Below are 26,447 nucleotides of genomic sequence, written 5' to 3' on the forward strand. Positions count from 1 at the left end.
ACACATATCTGCCATCCTTAACTCCTGCTTTCTTACGCTATGTACACAAGGCGACTTTGAAACTCAAGGAAACCCAAATTTTTCAAGCAGAAGACGCTTCAGGTAACTGTGGAGTTTTACTTCCCGAAGTATCTTTTGTGTCATGTTTTGGTCGTTTCCTGAGTGTTTTTCAAAACATTTTTTCAGCCAGCTCTTTTGGAGTGTTTTCCCATGTTTTTTATAAGTCTTTTTTTACTGTTTTTTTCTAGTCATTGCTTGGCTCCTTTGAATATTGATGAAACCGCTAGAGTTTATTTTTCTAAGCAAATACATTGACAAAGCGCTCCAAAAAACATCCATCTTCAGAGCGGAAAACACAAGAAGAATGGACGTGTTATTCTTTCAACCACTTGGCATTTTTAGAGACCCAAAATGCTTCAAAGCCTGAACATATGAACAACAAATTGTTGTTTTTTTTATATAGAAGTGCTTATATTCATTCTTTTGAATGTTTTTAATAGAATTTTTAAGTGGTTTCCATGACAGAATCTTCCTGTAAAAGACAACTTGTGCACTTAGCCACTCTTCACATCCTCCTCAAAACCTTGGAATTTAAACTCCAAAAAGTCAACATACCCTAAAAGCTCAAAAACTGAACATATGAACGGCAAAGTGTTTTTACAATGGAAATGAACAGGGAATTTTTATAGTGATTTTTCAGGAGATTTTTTTCAGTGGACCTGCTTAAAAAAAATCTTCAAAAAACCTCACTGTGTACAAACAATTACTGCAGCTGCATCTCCCTCCTCCTTCTTCTATCTATTATTTTATTTTTTTGCTAGATGGATATTTGGTAACTGAAAATGTGATGATGAAATAAGATAATAATTATTATACATTTAAAAAAAAAATATTCAGAATCGAGAGTCCTCAGTGGTTGATACCTTTTAATGGCTAACTGAAAAGATGGTTACACATTGCAAGCTTTCGAGACTACTCAAACATAAATATTGGACCAGTTCATAGATAAGGAGTCTGGATATTTTATTGTCCTCTGATTTGGGGTCTCCTAATGTTTTGTGATGCCCCCACAAGGTCTTAGGAGCAAATTCCTTAATTGATGTAAAAGACATAAATCCATGTGATACATTCATTCCAGCATTGAAAGTGTCAAAGGTAATCATGAGCTTGAACTCCCAGACTCTTCTCTCTCTCTGGGATGTGAAGTTACTTTTCAATACCAGTAACTTCATATCCATGGTGTTTTGATCAGGCATAAAAAAATGTTTTGCCACAGGTAGATCCATTCTTTTTTCTCTTATTGTGTGATGATGAGCATTCATCCTTGTTCTCTGTTTTTGCCCTGTCTCCCCCACATACAGACCCCCAGTTGGACATTTAGTACAAATAATTAAGTACACCACATTAGATGTGATGCAGCTGAACGTACCTGGGATCTTGTAGTCCTGATGTGAGTTGGGGATCTTTATCTTGTCCGTGGTCATTATAGATGGACAGGTTTTACATTTTTTCTGGCTGCAAGGAAAGGTTCCTGCAGCTGTTGGAGAGGACAGGGAGCTTCTGACCATGATGCTTCTTAGATTTGGGGGCTGCCTAAAGCACAGTAGTGGGGGGTCTGGAAATATGGATTGCAATCAGGCATCTTTTTGTAGTTAAGGTTGTAATTTCCATGCAGCTTCCCTTAGCACTTCCAGATTTGGGTTTTAGGCGACTACTAGAGGCACTCGCTTTATGTTTCTCTCTCTCCCACAATGATAGTTCTGCTTCACATCACTTGTCTTATCTTTTGCACTTTTTCTGTGCTGTGTTGTGTATAAATATGTTATTCTTCAGATTTTGTATTAGTCTAGCCTGATGAAGGGACCTGAGTAGTCTCGAAAGCTTGCAATGTGTTACCATCTTTTCAGTTAGCCTCTAAAGACATACTGATAGGGAATTTAGATTGTGAGCCCCATCGGGGACAGTGATGATAATATGTGCAAATTGTAAAGCGCTGCGGAATAGGTTAGCGCTATATAAAAATAAAGATTATTATTATTATTATTATTAAAAGGTATCAACCACTGAGGACTCTCAATTCTGAATATTTTTCTATCTACTGGCTAACACGGTACAAAGATGTACATCTTTCCTGTATATACATTTTTAGACATTTACAGGAAATTCTAAATTATTTTACATTCAAACGTAAATCGGGAAATCTCTATGTGCCACTGATGGCCATAATAACGGTAAAGGATAAAGTAGGTACTTTCTTCAGTATAGAAAATAAAATCTGAGTAAGCCTTTAGCGGCCATATGAACCTGAATGTACATCTGGACCCAGTTCATAAGCTTCTTTCTCTCCTTGCTACCAAGTTTGATTAAACACCTCTCAACCACAGATGGGGTTTTATTCCAAAGACTATAAATTCAATCCTCTTTCTGGCATTATCCCAGTCAGTAAAGTGGAAAATATAATTTTTTTCTGTACATATTGTCCCATTATTAAGATTAGATTTTTTTTGGTTATAAAAAAATACAATAGTTAATTTAAAAACATTGGGAAAATAATAAATATAAAATTGCATTTTGTTGTTACAGTGATTCCACATTTTTTTTCACATTTTTGGAGAATTTTTAAATTTAGCATACTTAGATAAACATATAGGGGCCGATAAATCAAAGCTTTCTCGCTAGTATAAAAGCTTTGAAAAATTGCAAAAGTTAGGAGCAACTCAGAGTTGCAGCAAAATTTTGCAACTTTTGGGGTTTTCACACTTGTTTCTCCCAGCTCCGCCTAGACAGACTCAGCTGGGGCGTGATGGGGGCACAGCAGGGGCTTGACGCTACATTTTTTCTAATTTATGACAAGCTGTGGAGTTCTGTATGCCAGGATTCTCTCTCCATTCTCTTCATGAATCAGAAGTTTCTGAAACTGTTGCCCATTTATCAGGACCAGCGTGGCCAATAGGGTCCTATTCATCAAAGCTTTTACTCAAGAAAGCTAGCAAAAAAGCTTTGATAGGTCACAATTATTTTTTTTTTCACAATGTGGAGTGTCGTAATAATTTTGCAATTTTTGGCACTTTGAAGTATCTACGCCAAAATGGTTGGGTCTGTGGAGGAGTAATGGATGGACAGGGCGTAGCCATCTTTTTGTACTGCAAAAATTATAATCTAGTCGCTTAGGGGAGAAGCATTTCTGGCACGGCACAGGAAGGTACATGACACTGAGAAGATGCACCAAATACTTAAAGAATTGGGCACCTTATACTCAAGTAAGACTAACGTAGAGCGGACATGATCTATTACAGTCTTAATTAGGCGCTTATAGGGCAGCACTTTAGGCTTTTACAAGTAAAACTGAGAAATATATAAAGAAATCTACTCTCTATGTCTCAGGAACTCGATCATCTCCCCTACCTCCTCCACCTTCTCACTGCCTGTATGTGGCTATAAGACAAGTGGCTGCAGCAGGAGCCTCCCCCCACAGCTGTGCAGTAGAGCAAAAGATAGGGGGTAGGGCTTTAGTTGGTCACCAGCCAAAGATGGAACTAGTCAGTAAGAAATTAGATCCTTTAAGCCCCGTTAACGCAATATTTTTCAAAATGGTGTACACTGGTTCATAACGTTTGCACAAAATTAAAAATGCATCTGTATTTGCTTTTCTCTTTTTTTGGTTCTTTTTAGAGCAAAAAGTTGTATGTTCTATTAAAATGTCACCATAAAAGCAAAACTTAAATTTTTGCCATGCAAAATATCACTCCAGGTGGGAACTGGCGCACATTTATGCAATAATGTTTTAAAATAGTTGGAAATAATGAATCCACAAATATATGCATTAAAATGGTGATTGGGGAATAAAAGCGACAAAGAAATAGAAGATAGACTTCAAAATAGGCACGACCTAAAAGAAGAATTTGATGCAAAATCAAACAAAAAGAAACAGATTAGGTGTAGAGGATAATAATGAATCAGGGACTAACGAGTCATAGAGACAACCAGATTTCGCTTAAGCAAGGTCACATTATGAATCATCTTTCGTACATGTTCATAGTTTTGTATCTAGAAACATGGGAAGCAATCTGCAGGTTTCAGCAAAGGTTACGACTATCAACTACAATATCCTCTGTATAATATTAATAATAACTGCTAGACAGGATAGGAGCTGGGCGTGCATCCATTATACAACATGTTCAGAAAAAACTTATTTTAAAGGGCATACTTTAAATATACTTTGTGAATGTTAACACTTCTGTAGGGTGTTTTTATGATGTATAGATGTAGTAGAGCCAAATGAATTAAACGGGTATTCCCACAATCACATCCATGGCTCATGTTACTAAACTCACCTATACAATACATTTTTCAATCGCAATTAAAAGATAAAATCTAATATATAAAGCTCAAGTGTGTGTATGTATGTGTGTGTGTGTCCGGGATTGGCATCTGCACTGTCGCAGCTACAGCCACAAAATTTGGCACAGTCACACGTCTGGACCCTGAGAGTGTCCTAGGCTATGTTGTGAGGTGAAATTTTAACCCCGCGCATTGCAATTCACCAAAGAATTTTGCCCCTATCTACATAATGGGGAAAAGTGTGTGTGTGTCCAGCCCCGCCCCTCATTATGATGTCTTAATAGTTGCCATGGCGACGCTGATGTCATCATAGGTTGCAAGCCCCGCCGCTCATTGTGATGTCATAATGGTTGACTATGGGATGGAGGATGTGTGATGGGTATATGGGCACTGGACTATGGGATGGAGGATGTGTGATGGGTATATGGGGACTCGACTATGGAATGGAGGATATCTATGATGGGTATATGGGCACGGGCCTATGGGATCGTGGATATGTATGATGTGTATATGGGCACGGGACTATGGGATGGAGGATAATTATAATTTGCCATAACTAACCACAGTTAGTTACTATGCCCAGGCAGCGCCGGGCTCTTCAGCTAGTTATATATAAAGTTGAGACCAGAAGTTTCCAGTCACTATATAAAAAGACACACATGTATTTCTTAATATTTGACATGAAATCAGAATAAACCTTTCCTATTTTAGGTCAATTAGGATTACCATAATTACAGTATATACTTGTGTATAAGCCGAGGCACCTAATTTTACCACAAAAAACTGGGAAAACTTATTGACTCGAATATAAGCCGGTTATATGCTGTCCCCTCATCCCCATCCTGTTATGCACGGCCCCCTCATCCCAATACTGGTATGCTTGGCCCCCTCATTCCCATCCTGGTATGCACCGCCCACTCATCCCCATGCTGGTATGCACAACTCCTCATCCCCATCATGGTCTGCAAGGCCCCCTCATCCCTATTATGGTCTGCATGGCTCCTCATCCCCATCCTGGTCTGCAAGGCCCCCTAATCCTTATCCTGATCTGCATGGCTCCTCATCCCCATCGTGGTCTGCATGGCCCCTTCATCTATATCCTGGTGTGCATGGTTCCTCATCCCTATCCTGGTATGCATGGCCTCCACATCCCTATTCTGGTATACATGGCTCCTAATCCTTATCCTGGTATGCATGGTTCCTCATCCCTATCCTTATATGTATGATTCCTCATCTCTATCCTTGTATGCATGGTCCCCTCATCCATATCCTGGTATGCATGGTTCCTCATCCCTATCCTTGTATGCATGCCTTTGATAGGTTTTTGGCAACAGCTGAGTTAATTAGAGGCACACCTGTGGATGTATTTTAATGCACACCTGAAACATACTGCTTCTTTGTGTATCATCATGGGAAAGAAATCAGCCAAGATATCAGGAAGAGAATTGTGGACTTGGACAAGTCTGGCTCATCCTTGGGTACAATTTCCAGACACCTGAAGGTGCCTCATTCATGTGTACAAACAATTATATGCAAGTACAAGCAAGATGGGAATATCTAGCCATCATATTGCCTGGAAGGAGACGGGTTCTGTGTCCCAGAGGTGAACGTGTTTTGGTCCAACGTGCACATAAATTCAAGGACAAACGCAATAAACCATGTGAAGATGATAACGGAAGCTGGTAAGATTGTGTCAATATCCACAGTGAAACGAGTACTGTTGTCAGGACTCTGAACATTTTTACCTTTTTGCATTACTGCCCTTTTCCAAGATGGTGTCCTTGGTCTCATGTGCACTGTGTCCTCCTGCTATAAAACTCCACCCCAGCCTTCAGTCTGTGCTTGAGTATTCTGCCTTGCATCCAGCTCCTGACCTCTGATTGCTCCCTGGCTATATACCGTCTCCTGTGAACCTGTGTGGTGATCCTGCTGCTCTGCTCTGAGTTCCTGCTGCATACTCCAGTTTCCAGAACTCTTCTTCCTCTGCTGCTCGTGTTTCACTTCCATCTGCATTTGCTGGACATGTAAGCTGTTCCTGCTCTGCAAGAGCCTGAGACTATTTTCCAGGCCTCCCTGGTCAAGCTAAGATAAAATTTGAACTGCCTTTTAAGCTTGCCTATCTGTGTCTGGACTAAGACAAGGATTTATTCATTCCAAGTATCCTCAAGAATAACTGTGCTTCATAGACTTTTTTACTTGATTGCATTTTCCTCTGAAGTACCTATAGACTGCTAAGCTGCTTCTTATATTTTCTCCAAGTGTTGTGGACTTGAGTTTCTTTCTGCATCTGTTGTATCACCGTGTGTTAATATAGACTTTACCACTTATAAAGCTGTGTCCTGTAGTCATCTTGTTCCACGCACAGAGTCTCCTGAGTTATCCCCTATAATTATTATAGGATACTCAAGCCCTATAAAAAGGAGACTGCTGGAACAATGACTGCAGAAAGCAGACTAGAGCAGGTGTTTTCCATAATTAGATCACTGCAGAAAGATGTGGAAGGTCTACAAAAGAAGTTTGGAAGCTTTGAACAACAAGTGTTTGGACAGACTTTGCAGGACTTAAGCAACCGCATGGCAGCCCAGGAAACCAAACTTGCTGGCATAGAGTCCCAGTATGGACGGGCTTTTCAGGACATAAGCACGCAAATAGCTGCACAAGTAACTTTACCCGCTGGGTAACCGCCACCAGCTAGCCCACCCAAGTTGCCCCCATTCAGATTTAATGGTGATCGCGACAAATTTCGTGGCTTTGTGAATCAATGTATGCTTAATTTTGATGTGCATGCCGACCGTTTTCCTACTGATCGATCCAAGGTATTGTGTGTAATAATGCTACTGACCTCACGAGCGCTCGCCTGGGCGAATCCAATGATTGAGTCTCGTGACCCACGGTTAAATAACTTGGATGATTTCTTGGCCGCTATGGCATTAATGTTTGATGACCCTAATCGCCGTGCAACCGCCGAGTCTGCTTTGTTGTCTTTACGCCAGGCTAAACGTTCTGTTGTTGAGTATGCCACTGAATTCAGGAGATTAGCGGTAGATACCAATTGGGACAGTTATGCACAATTGCCTATTTTTAAGAGGGGTCTGTCTAGTGTTGTAAAGGATGAACTAGCTCGCTCTGAGTCACCACAAGAGCTAGAGACATTTATACAGCATTGTGTGCGCATAGACATTCGCCTTACTGAGCGTAGGCAGGAGAAATTTGCTGCATATAACCGTATTTTTAACTTTTCCCTTCCTTCCAAAGAGCCTGCAGGTAAAACCTCTCGGGAGGGGGAGGAGGTGCCCATGCAAATTGATTCCGTTCAGAGGCGCAAGAGTAATGAGCGCCGGGAGCATCGCCTTCATGAGAGTCTATGTTTCTACTGCGGTCAGTCTGACCACTTTTTAATCAACTCTCCCAAGTGTCCCAAGCGGCCTAATAAGGTGCTAGCAGCAGTAGGAGAATATGACAACTGTGATGATGAATCTGACATCTCTGAATGTAGCCTGCCTCTAAACGCTGTATTTCATTCACTTTCAATGACTTCACCCCCCAAGGAGCAGAAGGAGAAGAACTCTCACTGTTCTCTCCCTATTAAGATCCTGTGTTCAGGACAGTGGATTTCCAGTGCAGCTATGATTGACTCTGGTGCAGGTGGCAATTTCATGGATATCGCATTTGCCAAGGAACATGGTATTAAAATTCAGCAAAGAGCCTCTCCACTTACCATGGAAACAGTGGATGGGTCACCTTTAATCTCTGGGCCTGTGGATCAGGAGACCGTACCCCTTGAAATTTTGTTGGAGCCTAGTCATCAGGAGCAACTTTCTTGCTAATTTCTTCTCCTCATTTTCCTGTGATTTTAGGCATTCCTTAGTTGCGTTCTCAGAACCCAAGTATCAACTGGGAAACCAAGGAGATTATCTTTCCAACACGGAGCAACGCAGCATTAACAGAAGCTGTCCCTGAGTCCATAGCCATAGAACCACATGTACAGGTATTTACTTTACCTTCAGCATATAAAGAGTTCTCTGACATCTGTGACAAGAAGAATGCAGATCAGCTTCCTCCACACAGGCATTATGACTGTCGCATTGAGCTACTTCCTGGGGCAGCTATTCCTTTTGGTAACGTATACCCTCTGGCGGCACCTGAGCTTCAAGCCTTAAAGGAGTATATTGATGAAAATCTGGCCAAAGGCTTCATACGTTCTTCTTCCTCACCAGCAGGGGCACCTATATTTTTTTGTAAAGAAGAAGGATGGGACCCTGAGACCCTGTGTTGACTATTGGGAACTTAATAAGGTAACCATACGAAATCGTTACCCTTTGCCTCTGATTCACGAATTACTGGAAAGAGTCCGCCATGCTAAAGTGTTCTCTAAACTGGATCTTCGTGGGGCTTATAATTTGGTGCGTATTCGTCCAGGGGATGAGTGGAAGACAGCATTCAGATGCCGGTATGGACACTTTGAATATCTTGTGATGCCCTTCGGCCTTTGTAACGCCCCTGCAACGTTTCAACACCTTGCTAACGACATTTTCAGAGATTTGTTGGACCAGTTTGTGGTTATCTATTTGGACGATATACTAATCTTTTCTGACTCTCTACAGGAACATGAAATACATGTCAAGACTGTTTTAAGACGTCTGAAAGAGAACCATCTGTATATTAAGCTGGAGAAATGTGAGTTCCATCGTTCTGAGATACAGTTCTTAGGGTATATCATCTCTCCCCAGGGGCTGAACATGGAATCCGGTAAGATTCAGGCTATCCTTGACTGGCCGGTACCCAAGAACGTTAAGGAGGTCCAACGTTTTATTGGTTTTGCAAATTTCTACAGACGCTTCATTCGAAATTTTTCTGATATTGTCCGTCCCATTACTTCCTTGACAAAGAAGGAAAAGCCCTTTAAATGGTCATCACAGGCTCAAGAAGCTTTCGATCGGCTTAAGATCTGTTTCACCTCAGCACCACTGTTGATACACCCAGATCCAACACTTTCTTTCATTGTGGAGGTGGACGCTTCCGATAATGCTTTGGGGGCGATTCTCTCCCAAAGAACTGGAGAGAAGGGTCTGCTATATCCTTGTGCTTTCTTTTCCCGTAGACTAACCTCAGCAGAGAAGAATTACGACGTGGGAGACAAGGAATTGCTGGCCATTATTGCGGCTTTCAAAGAATGGAGACATCATCTGCAAGGAGCTGCCCAACAGATCATAGTGCTAACTGACCATCGCAATTTAGAGTTCCTTAGATCCGCTAGATGTCTTTCTCCTCGTCAGGCTCGTTGGAACTTATTTTTAAACCAATTTAACTTTGTTATCTCGTACCGTCCAGGTTCTCGTAATGGGAAGGCTGATGCTTTATCCCGAATCCATGCTGCGGATTCCGTACCTGGAGCCCCGCCCAAGACCATTCTATCTGATGCCAATTTCATCGGAGTTATCCATGACCAGGACTTGTGGAAGGAGTGCAGGGAGGCTTATGACGGTGATGTATTTCTGGCCAACCCACCAGTGGATATTAATCTTGTCTTTAAGGGTGGCATGTGGTTCAGAGATCGACGTATCTACGTCCCTGAGGTCGTCCGTCTGCAGATCCTCAAATTGGTACATGACTCCAAGTTGGCTGGTCACAGGGGGGTACAGAAGACACAAGAGTTCCTGAGCCGATTCTTCTGGTGGCCAACGTGCCTGAAGGATACCAAGGACTATGTGCTCTCTTGCGAGGTATGTGCTCATTACAAGACTCCTCATGTGGCACCTACGGGTCTTCTACAACCATTACCTGTTCCGTCTCGCCCTTGGGGGTCTATATCAATGGACTTTATCGTGGAGCTGCCCACATCGGGGGGCATGAATACAATCATGGTGGTAGTTGATTTGCCAGACCAAAGCTGCCCATTTTGTTCCATGCACCGGCCTCCCCTCAGCTAAAGAAACAGTGAACTTGGTTATACAGAATGTCTTTCGGTTACATGGGGTCCCGGATGAGATCATCTCTGACCGGGGAGTACAGTTCACTTCAAGATTCTGGAAGGGGTTTTGCTCTGCACTCAATATTAAGGTCTGTCTCTCTTCCGCTTACCATCCCCAGACTAATGGTCAGACTGAACGGACCAACCAGACGCTGGAACAATATCTAAGATGCTATGTCAGCCATCTCCAGGATAATTGGTAGGAGTTGCTGCCATTAGCTGAATTTTCATATAACAATTCTCAGAGCGCCTCCACTAAATTTACACCTTTCTTTGCCAATCTGGGTTATCATCCGTGTATCTTACCTAGGTCGCCAATTAATTCTCCGGTTCCGGCAGTGGAGGAAAGACTGACTGCGATGAGGCAAAATCTGGAAGTTCTGAAGGAATCCCTGACCACAGCTCATGAACGTTATAAAAAATCGGCTGATAGATTCCGTAAACCTGCACCCATGTTCAAGGTAGGAGATTCCGTGTGGTTAGCAACTAAGAATCTGAAGTTAAACATTCCTTCACAGAAACTTGGACAGAAATTCATTGGCCCTTTCAAGATCAACGGTATTGTGAGTTCTGTGGCCTGCCGGCTGAAGCTGCCTAGGACTATGAAGGTACACCCAGTTTTTCATGTATCTTTACTAAAGCCTGTATCTCCTAATACATTCCAGGGACGTGTTGTGCCACCTCTGCAGCCTGTGGTGATTGATGAGCAAGAACAATTTGTGGTGGAGGAAATTATTGATTCCAGGATTCGCAGGAATCGGCTCCAATATCTGATAAGATGGCAGGGATATTCCCCTGAGGAAGACTCTTGGGAACCTGTGGAAAACATCAATGTCCAACAGAAGATTTCTCGTTTTCATAGGAGATTCCCTGAGAAACCAGGTCCAGGATCGTCCTGAGGCCGCTTCTAAGGAGGGAGTAATGTCAGGACTCTGAACATTTTTACCTTTTTGCATTACTGCCCTTTTCCAAGATGGTGTCCTTGGTCTCATGTGCACTGTGTCCTCCTGCTATAAAACTCCACCCCAGCCTTCAGTCTGTGCTTGAGTATTCTGCCTTGCATCCAGCTCCTGACCTCTGATTGCTCCCTGGCTATATACCGTCTCCTGTGAACCTGTGTGGTGATCCTGCTGCTCTGCTCTGAGTTCCTGCTGCATACTCCAGTTTCCAGAACTCTTCTTCCTCTGCTGCTTGTGTTTCACTTCCATCTGCATTTGCTGGACATGTAAGCTGTTCCTGCTCTGCAAGAGCCTGAGACTATTTTCCAGGCCTCCCTGGTCAAGCTAAGATAAGATTTGAACTGCCTTTTAAGCTTACCTATCTGTGTCTGGACTAAGACAAGGATTTATTCATGCCATCCTCAAGAATAACTGCGCTTCAAAGACTTTTTGCTTGATTGCATTTTCCTCTGTAGTTCCTATAGACTGCTAAGCTGCTTCTTATATTTTCTCCAAGTGTTGTGGAATTGAGTTTCTTTCTGCATCTGTTGTATCACCGTGTGTTAATATAGACTTTACCACTTATAAAGCTGTGTCCTGTAGTCATCTTGTTCCACGCACAGAGTCTCCTGAGTTATCCCCTATAATTATTACAACTGTGTCAACATGGGTTGAAAGGCGACTCTGCCAGGAAGAAGCCATTACTCCAAACGAAACATAAAACGCCAGATTAATGTTTGAAAATGCACACAGGAACAAAGACCTTAATTTTTGGAAATAATAATTATGGTAATCCTAATTGACCTAAAATAGGAAAGGTTTATTCTGATTTCATGTCAGGTATTGAGAAAAACATGCATGCGTGTCTTTTTTTAATATATACATATATATACAGTATATGTGTGTAAATATAGATATGTACAGTGTACCAACTTTCCAGCAGCACAGGTCATCCAAGGAGGCACAGCATTCAACCTTCAGATTGAGTCCGTGCATGGAAGCACATAGTGGTATGTGCAGAACATACCAAATCGGCACTGAAGCTGCAGCACATCCTTCGGTCCCTGATCTACTCTGCTATACTATTACTGAAGCGCAAGCTCCTCCTTTTCTCTCTAATCTGCTCAGATATGTTAGCACTGAAGATACAGCTCCTCCTTCTATTGATTTGAATAGGAGGCGGATGTGCAGTACCCTGCCGTGACAACTATCAGAATGCGGTCAGCTCTGCAAGTGAGTATTTCATGCCGGCGGCCGCCTTCACCAATAACAGCAGATTGGTGTTGGTGCTGGGTGTTGGACACTGGCCGATCAGACATTGATAAACTATCCTACCTAAAAGCACTGAACAACTTCTTGAAGTTTCCCATTAGAATTGGAAGTCACATCTTAAGAGGAACGGGAGTGGGAGATGCATAAACTGTAGGAGATAAATCAAAATGGATAGAAGGGAGGGAAATTCATAGTAATGTTATTTGTTCATAGGACAATATATTCTCAGGAGTTCAAAGTAGACTGTCATCTCCTGAAATGCAAATTAAACTACTCAAATATTAAGGACATGGTCTACTACTTGGACAACTTCTTGTCATACCCCTCACTTGGCACCCAGAATATAATAAAGCCTATGCTCATCTCCCATGCTGGCGCTTTTTCCACGGTGTTGGCACTCTCCCAGGGCTCCTGTGCTGTGACACGTGACGCAGACGCCCAATCAGCAGTGGCGTCTCTGTCCCTGTCTCCTGTCAAATTGAGTAGGAAGAGGAAGTCCAGAGTTCAGCTGCAGCCCGGTCTTCCTCTTCATGTTCGATTTGTTTGAAGGCAGGGACAGTGACCCTGGCCCTGATTGGGTCCCGGCGTCATAACACCCCACACAAGTCCCTGGACAGTGAGTGCCGACCCTACGGGAACAGTGCCGGCACTGGAGATGATTATAGGCTTTATTATTTTATTGGGGCCAAATGTTTTGATCAAGAAGGGGTTCAAGAAGGGGTTGTCCTAGTAGTGGACAACCCCTCAAATAAAGGAGTCTTAGCCCCTATAAAAATCATACCATCTGTATAAATGTTAATGTTTTAGTGGCAGAGAAATCCTCTTTTAGACTTTTATGTCAAGCGCAAATGAGGGCCCCTCAGTGCACCTTTGGTGTGGCTTAGGACTTAGTGCACCTTTGCACCCTTAAATTTGCATATTAGGCATTTTTTCTGATCTTGATTGACAACACTCAATCTTTATTCCTGCACATGCGCCCTGATTCTGTAGGAGACTAGCGGTGCATACACAGTGTGGGGCGAGTGTGCTCTGATCCCTGACTCCTGTCTGAAGCCGCTCAGGAGACACACGTCCGGATCAGTGTTTTTTTTTAGAAAGGTCGGTCACATATCCTGTGTTACTCCTCTTTTGCACTAACCCACGTACACTGCTTCATGCTGGAATGAGAACATGCAGATATTACAGAACGTCATGTGTTTCTGTGAAGGTCTTTCGTTGTACATTGTCCTCCACTAGTACAATAATGCTGGGGCTAAAAGGAGACTTTGGCCATGACTTAGAAATAGAGATTACGACAAGCAAGTTTTTGCGATTATTATTTCTCCTGTCATTTTATGGGAATGAGCTCTCTGACGGATTCTCAGTTAACTCACTCAACCAATTGCAAAAATTATTTTTGGCCCCAGTTACATAAATTTAAGTAAGAAAAATACAAATCGCACAAGGAAATAGGTTTTTTTCATGGATATATATATATATAATATATAATACATTCACATACTATATACGTCATATTAAACTGCTCCGTAGTTGAATGGCTCTATGTACACAAGAAGTGAATTAACAATGTATGAATACCTGCATAATGGAGTTAAAGTGTATAATCCCTATTAACTTCTAATGCTTTCAAATAAATTGAGTTTTCGGGGGTTTGCCCAGAATGAGGCAGCTGTTTCATTATTAACTGAGTTCTTGTTATGAAAATTGAAAATGATTTAGTGTGACATTATTCAGCTCACCGAAAGATTTTACCAATGTTCACTGAGCAACTGACAAAACTCAACTTGACTCATGCTTAAATTAGTACCCAGCATTATCTGTAGGAAAAGAAAAAAAAACACATATCTGCATTCATATATTTTTCACAGTGTACAAATCTGAAGGTATGTGCGAATGACAATCAATTTTTCATTGCGCAAAAACCTTTTACCGTCATGTCATGTTCAGGTCCCAGATTCTAGGCTTTTTTATTTCATCCTACACTGTTACAGTGGTCGTACGGCTGGACTTCTGCACATTAACTGGTAACATTAGCTCCCTGCAGCCTCCACTGGAGGGAGTTCTATGTATTCATTCACAGTCTGCATTTAGTTCTTGAGCTCCCTCTAATGGTTGCTACTGGAAGCCAGAATTGATCGTTTATCATGTCTAAGTTTGTGCAGAGGGTCGGGACCTCCATAACAGAAATATGAAGTTTTCAACAGTAGATTAAAAATTTGATTGACACAAATTGCTGGACCTTAATAGTAACAAAAATGAACATGAACTTAGACAAGCAAATAAACTAAAGGCAAACCTAACATGAAATTGGGTCATATTTGACTTTCATCTCCAATGTTAGAAACATGATCGTTGGACTCAAAAAAGCATAATTTAGGGTTCCCCCTATATCTTCAACTTAAGTCCATAAAGGGAGTTGTCCACTACTCAGACAATTCTTTTTGAATCTCTATATCCTCCCACAGTAAAATAATAATGCCATACTCCATTCTGGTGCCAGTGCTGTTCCAGCGGATTCGACTCTGGCTTTCTTGGGGCTCGAGTAACATTATGTCACATGATCCCTGCTGCCAATCAGTGGTGGATTTACTCTCTCCTCCTTTGTACAAATTAGGACATCACCTTCTCTTGATATCAATTACGTCTGGTCTGTAGGAGAGGAGAGTGTAACCATCATTGATTTGCCACAAGGATCATGTGACATAATGTTACTCAAGCCCTGAGAGCCAGTGTCGAAACCGCTGGACAGCACTGGCACCGGAGAGGAGTATGGCATTATTATTTTACTGTGGGGGGATATAGGGATTCAAAAAGAATTGTCTGAGTAGTGGACAACTCCTTTTATGGACTTAAGTTGAAGATATAGGAGGAATCTAAATTACGGTTTCTTGAGTCTAAGGATCACAGACATCCCGGGAGAGCAAGTGCTGACACTGCTGGAACAGCACTGGAAGTGAGAATGAGCATTATTATTTTACTGGGGGTTAAAGTGAATAAGAAGAGATTGTCAGAGTAGTTGACAGCCACTAGAAAATTATTTGAGAAGCTGAGATTCACATCACTAGGTGGCAACATAAAAAAATATAGTATAATTAAACATCTCCCAGGAGAGTATCACAGAATCTTTTTTCTCATCATTTTGCCCCACTCAACTCAGGATTACTGAGGAGTGAGCGTGCTCATCACTACTTGTTCCTCACTCAAGCATCAGTGTAATCGAGATGCTCATTACTCTGCAAGTATTTTTTGAATGTTCTAGTGGGACCTCAAGTCCCCACCCACCATGTTTTGCGCTTTGTAGATAGAATCATAGAATCGTAGAATCATAGAATCGTAGAGTTGGAAGGAACCTCCTGGGCCATCTGGTCCAACCCCCTGCTCAAAGCAGGATTCACTAAATTATCCCAGACAAATGTCTGTCCAGCCTCTGTTTGAAGACTTCTATTGAAGCCTGTTCCACTCATTGATCACTCTAACTGTCTAAAAGTTTTTTCTAATATCTAATCTGTGTCTCCTCCCATTCAGTTTCATCCCATTGCTTCTAGTCTTTCCTTGTGCAAATGAGAATAAAGATGATCCTTCTACAAAGTGACAGCCCTTGAGATATTTGTAGACAGCTATTAAGTCTCCTCTCAGTCTTCTCTTCTGCAAGCTAAACATTCCCAAATCCTGCAACCTTTCCTCATAAGACAGGGTTTGCAGACCGGTCACCATTCTGGTCACTCTTTTCTGAACTTTCTCCAGTTTGTTGATGTCTTTTTTAAAATGTGGCGCCCAAAACTGGACACAGTATTCCAGATGAGGTCTGACCAAAGAGGAGTAGAGGGCAATAATGACTTCACGTGATCTAGACTGTATGCTTCTGTTACTACATCCTAGAATTGCATTTGCCTTTTTGCTGCTGCATCCCACTGTTGACTCATATTCAGTCTGTGATCTGTTAGTATACCCAAGTCTTTTTCACATGTGCTGTTGCTTAGCCCTATTCCTCCTGTTCTGTATATGCCTTTTTTATTTTTATTGCCCAGATGTAGTACTTTGCATTTTTCCCTGTTAAAAATCATTCTGTTAGTTGCTGCCCACTGCTCCAGTTTATTTATATATTTTTGAATCCTCTCTTTCTCTTCTCTAGTATTAGCTATCCCTCCTAGTTTTGTGTCATCAGCAAATTTAATCAGTTTACCCTCAATTCCTTCATCTAAATCGTTGATAAAAATGTTGAGCAATACAGCACCCAGGACTGAGCCCTGTGGTATCCCACTGAGACATTCTTCCAACTGGATGTGCATCCATTTACGACCACACTTTGGGTCCGATCACTAAGCCAGTAATGAATCCACCTAACAGTTGCCTTGTCCATTCCATACTTAGCCATTTTTTCAATAAGGATTGTGTGAGATGCTTTGTCAAATGCTTTGCTGAAGGCAAGATATGCTATATCTACAGTATTTCCTTGATCAACCCAATCAGTGATTCTGTCATAGAAGGAAATTAAGTTAGTCTGACATGACTTATTAGTTACAAATAGAGTTGAGCGATACCAGCCGATACTTGAAAATATCGGATCGGAATGGATCGGCCGATCTTAAAAAAAAGTATCGGAATCGCCGATTCCGATACCGGGAACCAATGCAAGTCAATGGGGCCAAAATATCGGAATTAAAAAAAACCCTTTCTTTCCTTGTAGGTTAATTCTACATGAAGAAAAACAACTAAGAATAATGTAGAATGTATTGTGGGAGGTGGAGGAGACATTAAAGCCATAGAGGTTTAGCCCAATCAAATGGAATAGCAGGAATTAAACTTTTTTTTTAAAGATGTTAGGAGTTACAAAGATATTGACTATGTTAGCCTCATTTATATTTTGCCAGACATGTATGTCTTCTTCTTCTTTCTTCTTTCTTCTTCTTTCTTATTCTTCTTCCTTTTTTTACCTTCTTCTTCTTCTTCTTATTCCTTTTTTTACATTCTTCTTCTTCTTCTTCTTCCTTTTTTTACATTCTTCTACTTCCTTTTTTTACATTCTTCTTCTTCTTCCTTTTTTTACATTCTTCTTCTTCTTCCTTTTTTTACATTCTTCTTCTTCTTCCTTTTTTAAATTCTTCTACTTCCTTTTTTTACATTCTTCTTCTTCTTCTTCTTCCTTTTCTTACATTCTTCATATTCTTCTTATTCAACAATTATTATTCTACATATTCAGCTTCTTCATCTTCTTCCTATTCTTCTTCATCATATTCTTGTTTGTGTCAGGCATTCCTGTAGTTGTTATCTAGAAAAGTTAGAAGTTTACACCTTCCGTTCTGCCTGTCACAAAAGATTTACAACAGGATTTGTCCGCGTTCAGTTTGGCCTGCAGCAGCAGGCCTTTTCCAGGGGCACCACGAGGAGGAACGGACTCACCCCCATACACTGCTTAGTCTTCTTCTGCTTATAAATAAGATAATATCATTTGCTCAGAGTATTAGTCTTATGCTTAATGTTCTTCTGCTTTGTTTTTTTTATGCTTCTTTGTCTTCTCTCTCTTGTTGTTCTGCATCTTGGTGGTTGTCTTCCTGTTCTTTGTCCTCTTGAACCAGCTGACGGTACTGGCACCCGGAGGGGCAGCAGAAGGAACAAGAGCCAATGGCACTACCGAGGACCAGCTGACGGTGCTGGAACCCGGTTACTAAGCAGGAGGTACCTGTGCTACAAAGCACTACCAAGGACCAGCAGACGTTGCCGGAACTCGGATACCGAGATGGAGGCACCTAGGCCAAAGGCTCTGACGAGAACCAGCTGACGGTGCTGGAACCCGGAGGGGTAGCATAAGCTGCAAGAGCAAATGGAAATAGCGAGGGCCAGCTGACAGTGCTGGCACCCGGAGGGGCAGCAGAAGGAATAAGAGCCAATGGCACAACCGAGGACCAGCTGACGGTGCTGGAACCCGGTTACTAAGCAGGAGGTACCTGTGCTACAAAGCACTACCAAGGACCAGCAGACGTTGCCGGAACTCGGATACCGAGATGGAGGCACCTAGGCCAAAGTCTCTGAAGAGAACCAGCTGACGGTGCTGGAACCCGGAGGGGTAGCATAAGCTGCAAGAGCAAATGGAAATAGCGAGGACCAGCTGACAGTGCTGGCACCCGGAGGGGCAGCAGAAGGAATAAGAGCCAATGGCACAACCGAGGACCAGCTGACGGTGCTGGAACCCGGTTACTAAGCAGGAGGTACCTGTGCTACAAAGCACTACCAAGGACCAGCAGACGTTGCCGGAACTCGGATACCGAGATGGAGGCACCTAGGCCAAAGGCTCTGACGAGAACCAGCTGACGGTGCTGGAACCCGGAGGGTTATCAGAAGTTACCCCTGAAAAGCAAAGTTGGCATGCCGCAAGCTGGCCGCAGTTACCGAATCACACAGTCCTACAGGGGGTGCTTGTCCTACTGGCACTATGGAACAAGCCTTTCTTACCAGAACCCGCAGTCCACATAGGAAGCACCTAAACTGCTGGCACCCTAGCCTCGGCTAACCCAACCGCAACACGACATGGCAACTTGGGGTGGCAAACTGACATTGACACTTCCCGGAAACAGCAGGCAGGGCTGGAACCAAGCTGGGCAGGAGGGAGTACCCGTGCCAAAGTCAGTTATGAGCAGCAACTGGCGATGTTGGAGCCCAGGACAAGCACTTAGCAGGCTGAGGCCTGATGTGCTGTCAATTGGGAGGCAGCAGGACAGATTGCCATCAAAACAGCAGGGGAACAGCTGACGTTACTGAACCCCACAAACACAGGAGCTAGTGTTTTACTCTGTGAAGACGGCACTTCCGAGCAACAACTGGCTGTGTTGAAGCCCAGGGACAAGCACGGAGCAGGCTGAGGCTGCATTGAAGAAATTTTAAGATCGGTTGTAGACTACTAATTTGAACCAAGCTCCACTTAGGCCTGTGGCTTCACTGATTTTCGTATTTCCCCTGTCCTCCAACCCCGCCAGTTACAGCTCCGAAGTGGCGTCTGCACAATCCACACTTGTTCCTGTGTTACAGGTGTTCAGTCCGGTCAGTTAATCCCCTGATGTGTGTCCGGCAATGTCGCCTGCTCTGTCCACATTCCCATAATGGGAATGTGGACAGAGCAGGCGACATTGCCGGACACACATCAGGGGATTAACTGACCGGACTGAACACCTGTAACACAGGAACAAGTGTGGATTGTGCAGACGCCACTTCGGAGCTGTAACTGGCAGGGTTGGAGGACAGGGGAAATACGAGAGACAGTGGAGCCACAGGCCTAATTGGAGCACGGTTAAAAATCAGTAGTGGTACGACTGTGTAGGCAGCAGGAGACTTTGCCATCCACACAGCAGGGGATCAGCTGACATTACTGAACCCCACTGAGACACGGGAGCAAGTATCTCTTTCCGTGTGGACGGCACTTCCGAACTACAACTGGCTGTGTTGAAGCCCAGGAAATAGGAGGGTGTAGGCAGAGGCCTACTGTATTTTGAATGAGGTGACAGCAGGAGAGACTGCCATCCACACAGCAGGGGATCAGCTGACATTACTGAACCCCACTGAGACACGGGAGCAAGTATCTCTTTCCGTGTGGACGGCACTTCCGAACTACAACTGGCTGTGTTGAAGCCCAGGAAATAGGAGGGTGTAGGCAGAGGCCTACTGTATTTTGAATGAGGTGACAGCAGGAGAGACTGCCATCCACACAGCAGGGGATCAGCTGACATTACTGAACCCCACTGAGACACGGGAGCAAGTATCTCTTTCCGTGTGGACGGCACTTCCGAACTACAACTGGCTGTGTTGAAGCCCAGGAAATAGGAGGGTGTAGGCAGAGGCCTACTGTATTTTGAATGAGGTGACAGCAGGAGAGACTGCCATCCACACAGCAGGGGATCAGCTGACATTACTGAACCCCACTGAGACACGGGAGCAAGTATCTCTTTCCGTGTGGACGGCACTTCCGAACTACAACTGGCTGTGTTGAAGCCCAGGAAATAGGAGGGTGTAGGCAGAGGCCTACTGTATTTTGAATGAGGTGACAGCAGGAGAGACTGCCATCCACACAGCAGGGGATCAGCTGACATTACTGAACCCCACTGAGACACGGGAGCAAGTATCTCTTTCCGTGTGGACGGCACTTCCGAATTACAACTGGCTGTGTTGAAGCCCAGGAAATAGGAGGGTGTAGGCAGAGGCCTACTGTATTTTGAATGAGGTGACAGCAGGAGAGACTGCCATCCACACAGCAGGGGATCAGCTGACATTACTGAACCCCACTGAGACACGGGAGCAAGTATCTCTTTCCGTGTGGACGGCACTTCCGAACTACAACTGGCTGTGTTGAAGCCCAGGAAATAGGAGGGTGTAGGCAGAGGCCTACTGTATTTTGAATGAGGTGACAGCAGGAGAGACTGCCATCCACACAGCAGGGGATCAGCTGACATTACTGAACCCCACTGAGACACGGGAGCAAGTATCTCTTTCCGTGTGGACGGCACTTCCGAACTACAACTGGCTGTGTTGAAGCCCAGGAAATAGGAGGGTGTAGGCAGAGGCCTACTGTATTTTGAATGAGGTGACAGCAGGAGAGACTGCCATCCACACAGCAGGGGATCAGCTGACATTACTGAACCCCACTGAGACACGGGAGCAAGTATCTCTTTCCGTGTGGACGGCACTTCCGAACTACAACTGGCTGTGTTGAAGCCCAGGAAATAGGAGGGTGTAGGCAGAGGCCTACTGTATTTTGAATGAGGTGACAGCAGAAGAGACTGCCATCCACACAGCAGGGGATCAGCTGACATTACTGAACCCCACTGAGACACGGGAGCAAGTATCTCTTTCCGTGTGGACGGCACTTCCGAACTACAACTGGCTGTGTTGAAGCCCAGGAAATAGGAGGGTGTAGGCAGAGGCCTACTGTATTTTGAATGAGGTGACAGCAGGAGAGACTGCCATCCACACAGCAGGGGATCAGCTGACGTTACTGAACCCCACTGAGACACGGGAGCAAGTATCTCTTTCCGTGTGGACGGCACTTCCGAACTACAACTGGCTGTGTTGAAGCCCAGGAAATAGGAGGGTGTAGGCAGAGGCCTACTGTATTTTGAATGAGGTGACAGCAGGAGAGACTGCCATCCACACAGCAGGGGATCAGCTGACCTTACTGAACCCCACTGAGACACGGGAGCAAGTATCTCTTTCCGTGTGGACGGCACTTCCGAACTACAACTGGCTGTGTTGAAGCCCAGGAAATAGGACGGTGTAGGCAGAGGCCTACTGTATTTTGAATGAGGTGACAGCAGGAGAGACTGCCATCCACACAGCAGGGGATCAGCTGACGTTACTGAACCCCACTGAGACACGGGAGCAAGTATCTCTTTCCGTGTGGACGGCACTTCCGAACTACAACTGGCTGTGTTGAAGCCCAGGAAATAGGACGGTGTAGGCAGAGGCCTACTGTATTTTGAATGAGGTGACAGCAGGAGAGACTGCCATCCACACAGCAGGGGATCAGCTGACGTTACTGAACCCCACTGAGACACGGGAGCAAGTATCTCTTTCCGTGTGGACGGCACTTCCGAACTACAACTGGCTGTGTTGAAGCCCAGGAAATAGGACGGTGTAGGCAGAGGCCTACTGTATTTTGAATGAGTTTACAGCAGGAGAGACTGCCATCCACACAGCAGGGGATCAGCTGACGTTACTGAACCCCACTGAGACACGGGAGCAAGTATCTCTTTCCGTGTGGACGGCACTTCCGAACTACAACTGGCTGTGTTGAAGCCCAGGAAATAGGAGGGTATAGGCAGAGGCCTACTGTATTTTGAATGAGGTGACAGCAGAAGAGACTGCCATCCACACAGCAGGGGATCAGCTGACATTACTGAACCCCACTGAGACACGGGAGCAAGTATCTCTTTCCGTGTGGACGGCACTTCCGAACTACAACTGGCTGTGTTGAAGCCCAGGAAATAGGAGGGTGTAGGCAGAGGCCTACTGTATTTTGAATGAGTTTACAGCAGGAGAGACTGCCATCCACACAGCAGGGGATCAGCTGACGTTACTGAACCCCACTGAGACACGGGAGCAAGTATCTCTTTCCGTGTGGACGGCACTTCCGAACTACAACTGGCTGTGTTGAAGCCCAGGAAATAGGAGGGTGTAGGCAGAGGCCTACTGTATTTTGAATGAGGTGACAGCAGGAGAGACTGCCATCCACACAGCAGGGGATCAGCTGACGTTACTGAACCCCACTGAGACACGGGAGCAAGTATCTCTTTCCGTGTGGACGGCACTTCCGAACTACAACTGGCTGTGTTGAAGCCCAGGAAATAGGACGGTGTAGGCAGAGGCCTACTGTATTTTGAATGAGGTGACAGCAGGAGAGACTGCCATCCACACAGCAGGGGATCAGCTGACGTTACTGAACCCCACTGAGACACGGGAGCAAGTATCTCTTTCCGTGTGGACGGCACTTCCGAACTACAACTGGCTGTGTTGAAGCCCAGGAAATAGGAGGGTGTAGGCAGAGGCCTACTGTATTTTGAATGAGGTGACAGCAGGAGAGACTGCCATCCACACAGCAGGGGATCAGCTGACGTTACTGAACCCCACTGAGACACGGGAGCAAGTATCTCTTTCCGTGTGGACGGCACTTCCGAACTACAACTGGCTGTGTTGAAGCCCAGGAAATAGGACGGTGTAGGCAGAGGCCTACTGTATTTTGAATGAGGTGACAGCAGGAGAGACTGCCATCCACACAGCAGGGGATCAGCTGACGTTACTGAACCCCACTGAGACACGGGAGCAAGTATCTCTTTCCGTGTGGACGGCACTTCCGAACTACAACTGGCTGTGTTGAAGCCCAGGAAATAGGAGGGTATAGGCAGAGGCCTACTGTATTTTGAATGAGGTGACAGCAGAAGAGACTGCCATCCACACAGCAGGGGATCAGCTGACATTACTGAACCCCACTGAGACACGGGAGCAAGTATCTCTTTCCGTGTGGACGGCACTTCCGAACTACAACTGGCTGTGTTGAAGCCCAGGAAATAGGAGGGTGTAGGCAGAGGCCTACTGTCTTTGTAATGCGGAGACAGCAGGAGAGACTGCCATCTCCACAGCAGGGGATCAGCTGGCAATGATGAACCCCACTAACACTTGAACGAATGTGTTTGGCTCTGTGGAGACGACACTTCTGAACACCAACTGACGCTGTTGGAGCCCAGGATTAGGCGAGGAGCAGGCTGGGGCCTACTGGATTTTGGCAGGTGAAGGCAGCAGGAGACTTGCCATCTCCACAGCAGGGGAACAGCTGGCAGTGCTGAACCCCACTAACACTCGAACGAATGTGTTTGGCTCTGTGGAGACGACACTTCTGAACACCAACTGACGCTGTTGGAGCCCAGGATTAGGCGAGGAGCAGGCTGGGGCCTACTGGATTTTGGCAGGTGAAGGCAGCAGGAGACTTGCCATCTCCACAGCAGGGGAACAGCTGGCAGTGCTGAACCCCACTAACACTCGAACGAATGTGTTTGGCTCTGTGGAGACGACACTTCTGAACACCAACTGACGCTGTTGGAGCCCAGGATTAGGCGAGGAGCAGGCTGGGGCCTACTGGATTTTGGCAGGTGAAGGCAGCAGGAGACTTGCCATCTCCACAGCAGGGGAACAGCTGGCAGTGCTGAACCCCACTAACACTCGAACGAATGTGTTTGGCTCTGTGGAGACGACACTTCTGAACACCAACTGACGCTGTTGGAGCCCAGGATTAGGCGAGGAGCAGGCTGGGGCCTACTGGATTTTGGCAGGTGAAGGCAGCAGGAGACTTGCCATCTCCACAGCAGGGGAACAGCTGGCAGTGCTGAACCCCACTAACACTCGAACGAATGTGTTTGGCTCTGTGGAGACGACACTTCTGAACACCAACTGACGCTGTTGGAGCCCAGGATTAGGCGAGGAGCAGGCTGGGGCCTACTGGATTTTGGCAGGTGAAGGCAGCAGGAGACTTGCCATCTCCACAGCAGGGGAACAGCTGGCAGTGCTGAACCCCACTAACACTCTAACGAAGGTGTTTGGCTCTGTGGAGACGACACTTCTGAACACCAACTGACGCTGTTGGAGCCCAGGATTAGGCGAGGAGCAGGCTGTGGCCTACTGGATTTTGGCAGGTGAAGGCAGCAGGAGACTTGCCATCTCCACAGCAGGGGAACAGCTGGCAGTGCTGAACCCCACTAACACTCTAACGAAGGTGTTTGGCTCTGTGGAGACGACACTTCTGAACACCAACTGACGCTGTTGGAGCCCAGGATTAGGCGAGGAGCAGGCTGGGGCCTACTGGATTTTGGCAGGTGAAGGCAGCAGGAGACTTGTCATCTCCACAGCAGGGGAACAGCTGGCAGTGCTGAACCCCACTAACACTCTAACGAATGTGTTTGGCTCTGTGGAGACGACACTTCTGAACACCAACTGACGCTGTTGGAGCCCAGGATTAGGCATGCCGCATGCAGAGGCCAATGGGCAGCGGTTTTTATGGAGGTTGTGGACTACTACTGATTCTAACCATGCTCCACTTAGGCCTCTGGCTCCACTGTCTCTACTATTTACCCTGGCCTCCAACCCCGCCAGCTACATCTCTGAAGTGGCGTCAGCACAATCTACACTTGTTCCTGTGTTACTGGTGCTCAGTCCCGTCAGTTGATCCCCTGATGTTTGTCCGGCAAGTTCGCCAGCTCTGTCCTCATTCCCACTACTGGTTATGGGAATGTGGACAGAGCAGGAGACCTTGCCGGACACACATCAGGGGATAAACTGATGGGACTGAGCCACAGGAACACAGGAACAAGTGTAGATTGTGCTGACGCCACTTCAGAGATGTAGATGGCGGGGTTGGAGGTCAGGGGAAATAGTAGAGACAGTGGAGCCAGAGACCTACGTTGGGCACGGTTAAAAATCAGTAGTGGTTTGAATGTTGATGGAGCTGGTGACTTTGCCGTCCACACAGCAGGGGATCAGCTGGCATTACTGAACCCCACTAACACAGGAGCTAGTGTGTTTCTCTGTGCAGACGACACATCTGAGCGACAACTGGCTGTGTTGAAGCAAAGGGATTATAGTTCAGGTGGTAGAAAAATGAACACACCAGCAGACCTGGATACAGTTGCCAACCAGTAATTTAGTCTGTAAGAGGAATGGCAAAGTCTTTGGAGATCCAGGCCTTGTTCATTTTCAGAAAAGTCAGCCGGTCAACATTATCGGAAGATAGTCGCGTGCGACGGTCTGTTAGTACACCACCTGCGGCACTAAAGACACGTTCCGATAATACACTGGCAGCAGGGCAAGCCAGCACCTCCAATGCATACTGGCTAAGCTCTGGCCATGTATCCAGCTTAGAGACCCAAAACTTGAAGGGGGAAGAGCCATCTGGGAGTACAGCGACAGGGCAAGACATGTAGTCTGACACCATCTGACGGAAGCGTTGCCTCCTGCTGACTCGAGGCGTCGCTGATGGTGTAGACAATTGTGGTGGACACACAAAACTTTGCCACATTTGGGCCATAGTGGTCTTGCCTTGTGCTGCGGCGCTGCCTCTGCTCCCTCTTTGTGCAGAGTTTCCTCCACTGCCTCGACGCACAGAGCTGCTTTGTAAAGCACTAGCAACAATGCTGTCGGGTGGAATGGAAAACATTATGGACTGCACCAGTGACTCTTCGTACTCCCGCATTTTACACTCCCGGTTCAACGTTGGTATGAGCCTTTGTACGCTGTCCCGGTAGCGAGGATCTAGGAGGGTGTACACCCAATAATCAGCCGAGACGAGAATGTGGGCGATGCGGCGGTCGTTTCTCAGGCACTGCAGCATGAAATCAACCATGTGCTGCAGACTCCCAACTGCCAAAGAACCGCTGTCCCCTGTTTGAGGCGTGACC

General features: G+C 45.3%; 2 protein-coding genes across 3 annotated transcripts in view; both read left to right on the top strand.

The window, feature by feature from the left end:
* Window positions 1-26,447, top strand: part of MDGA2 (MAM domain containing glycosylphosphatidylinositol anchor 2) — a 1,066,479-nt gene that overhangs the window by 423,363 nt on the left and 616,669 nt on the right. The gene's annotated exons all lie outside the window — the stretch shown is intronic.
* LOC141091952 (uncharacterized) lies at window positions 9,761-11,839 on the top strand. The gene is made up of 3 exons (XM_073577762.1): window positions 9,761-10,064; window positions 10,432-10,511; window positions 10,623-11,839. The coding sequence occupies exons 1-3, from the start codon at window positions 9,882-9,884 to the stop codon at window positions 11,209-11,211; spliced, it is 852 nt and encodes a 283-aa protein (XP_073433863.1). The 5' UTR covers window positions 9,761-9,881; the 3' UTR covers window positions 11,212-11,839.

This window comes from Dendrobates tinctorius, unplaced genomic scaffold, assembly GCF_039654945.1.
Source record: "Dendrobates tinctorius isolate UK_male_01 unplaced genomic scaffold, ASM3965494v1 ptg000057l, whole genome shotgun sequence".
In the NCBI taxonomy this organism is placed as follows: Eukaryota; Metazoa; Chordata; class Amphibia; order Anura; family Dendrobatidae; genus Dendrobates; species Dendrobates tinctorius.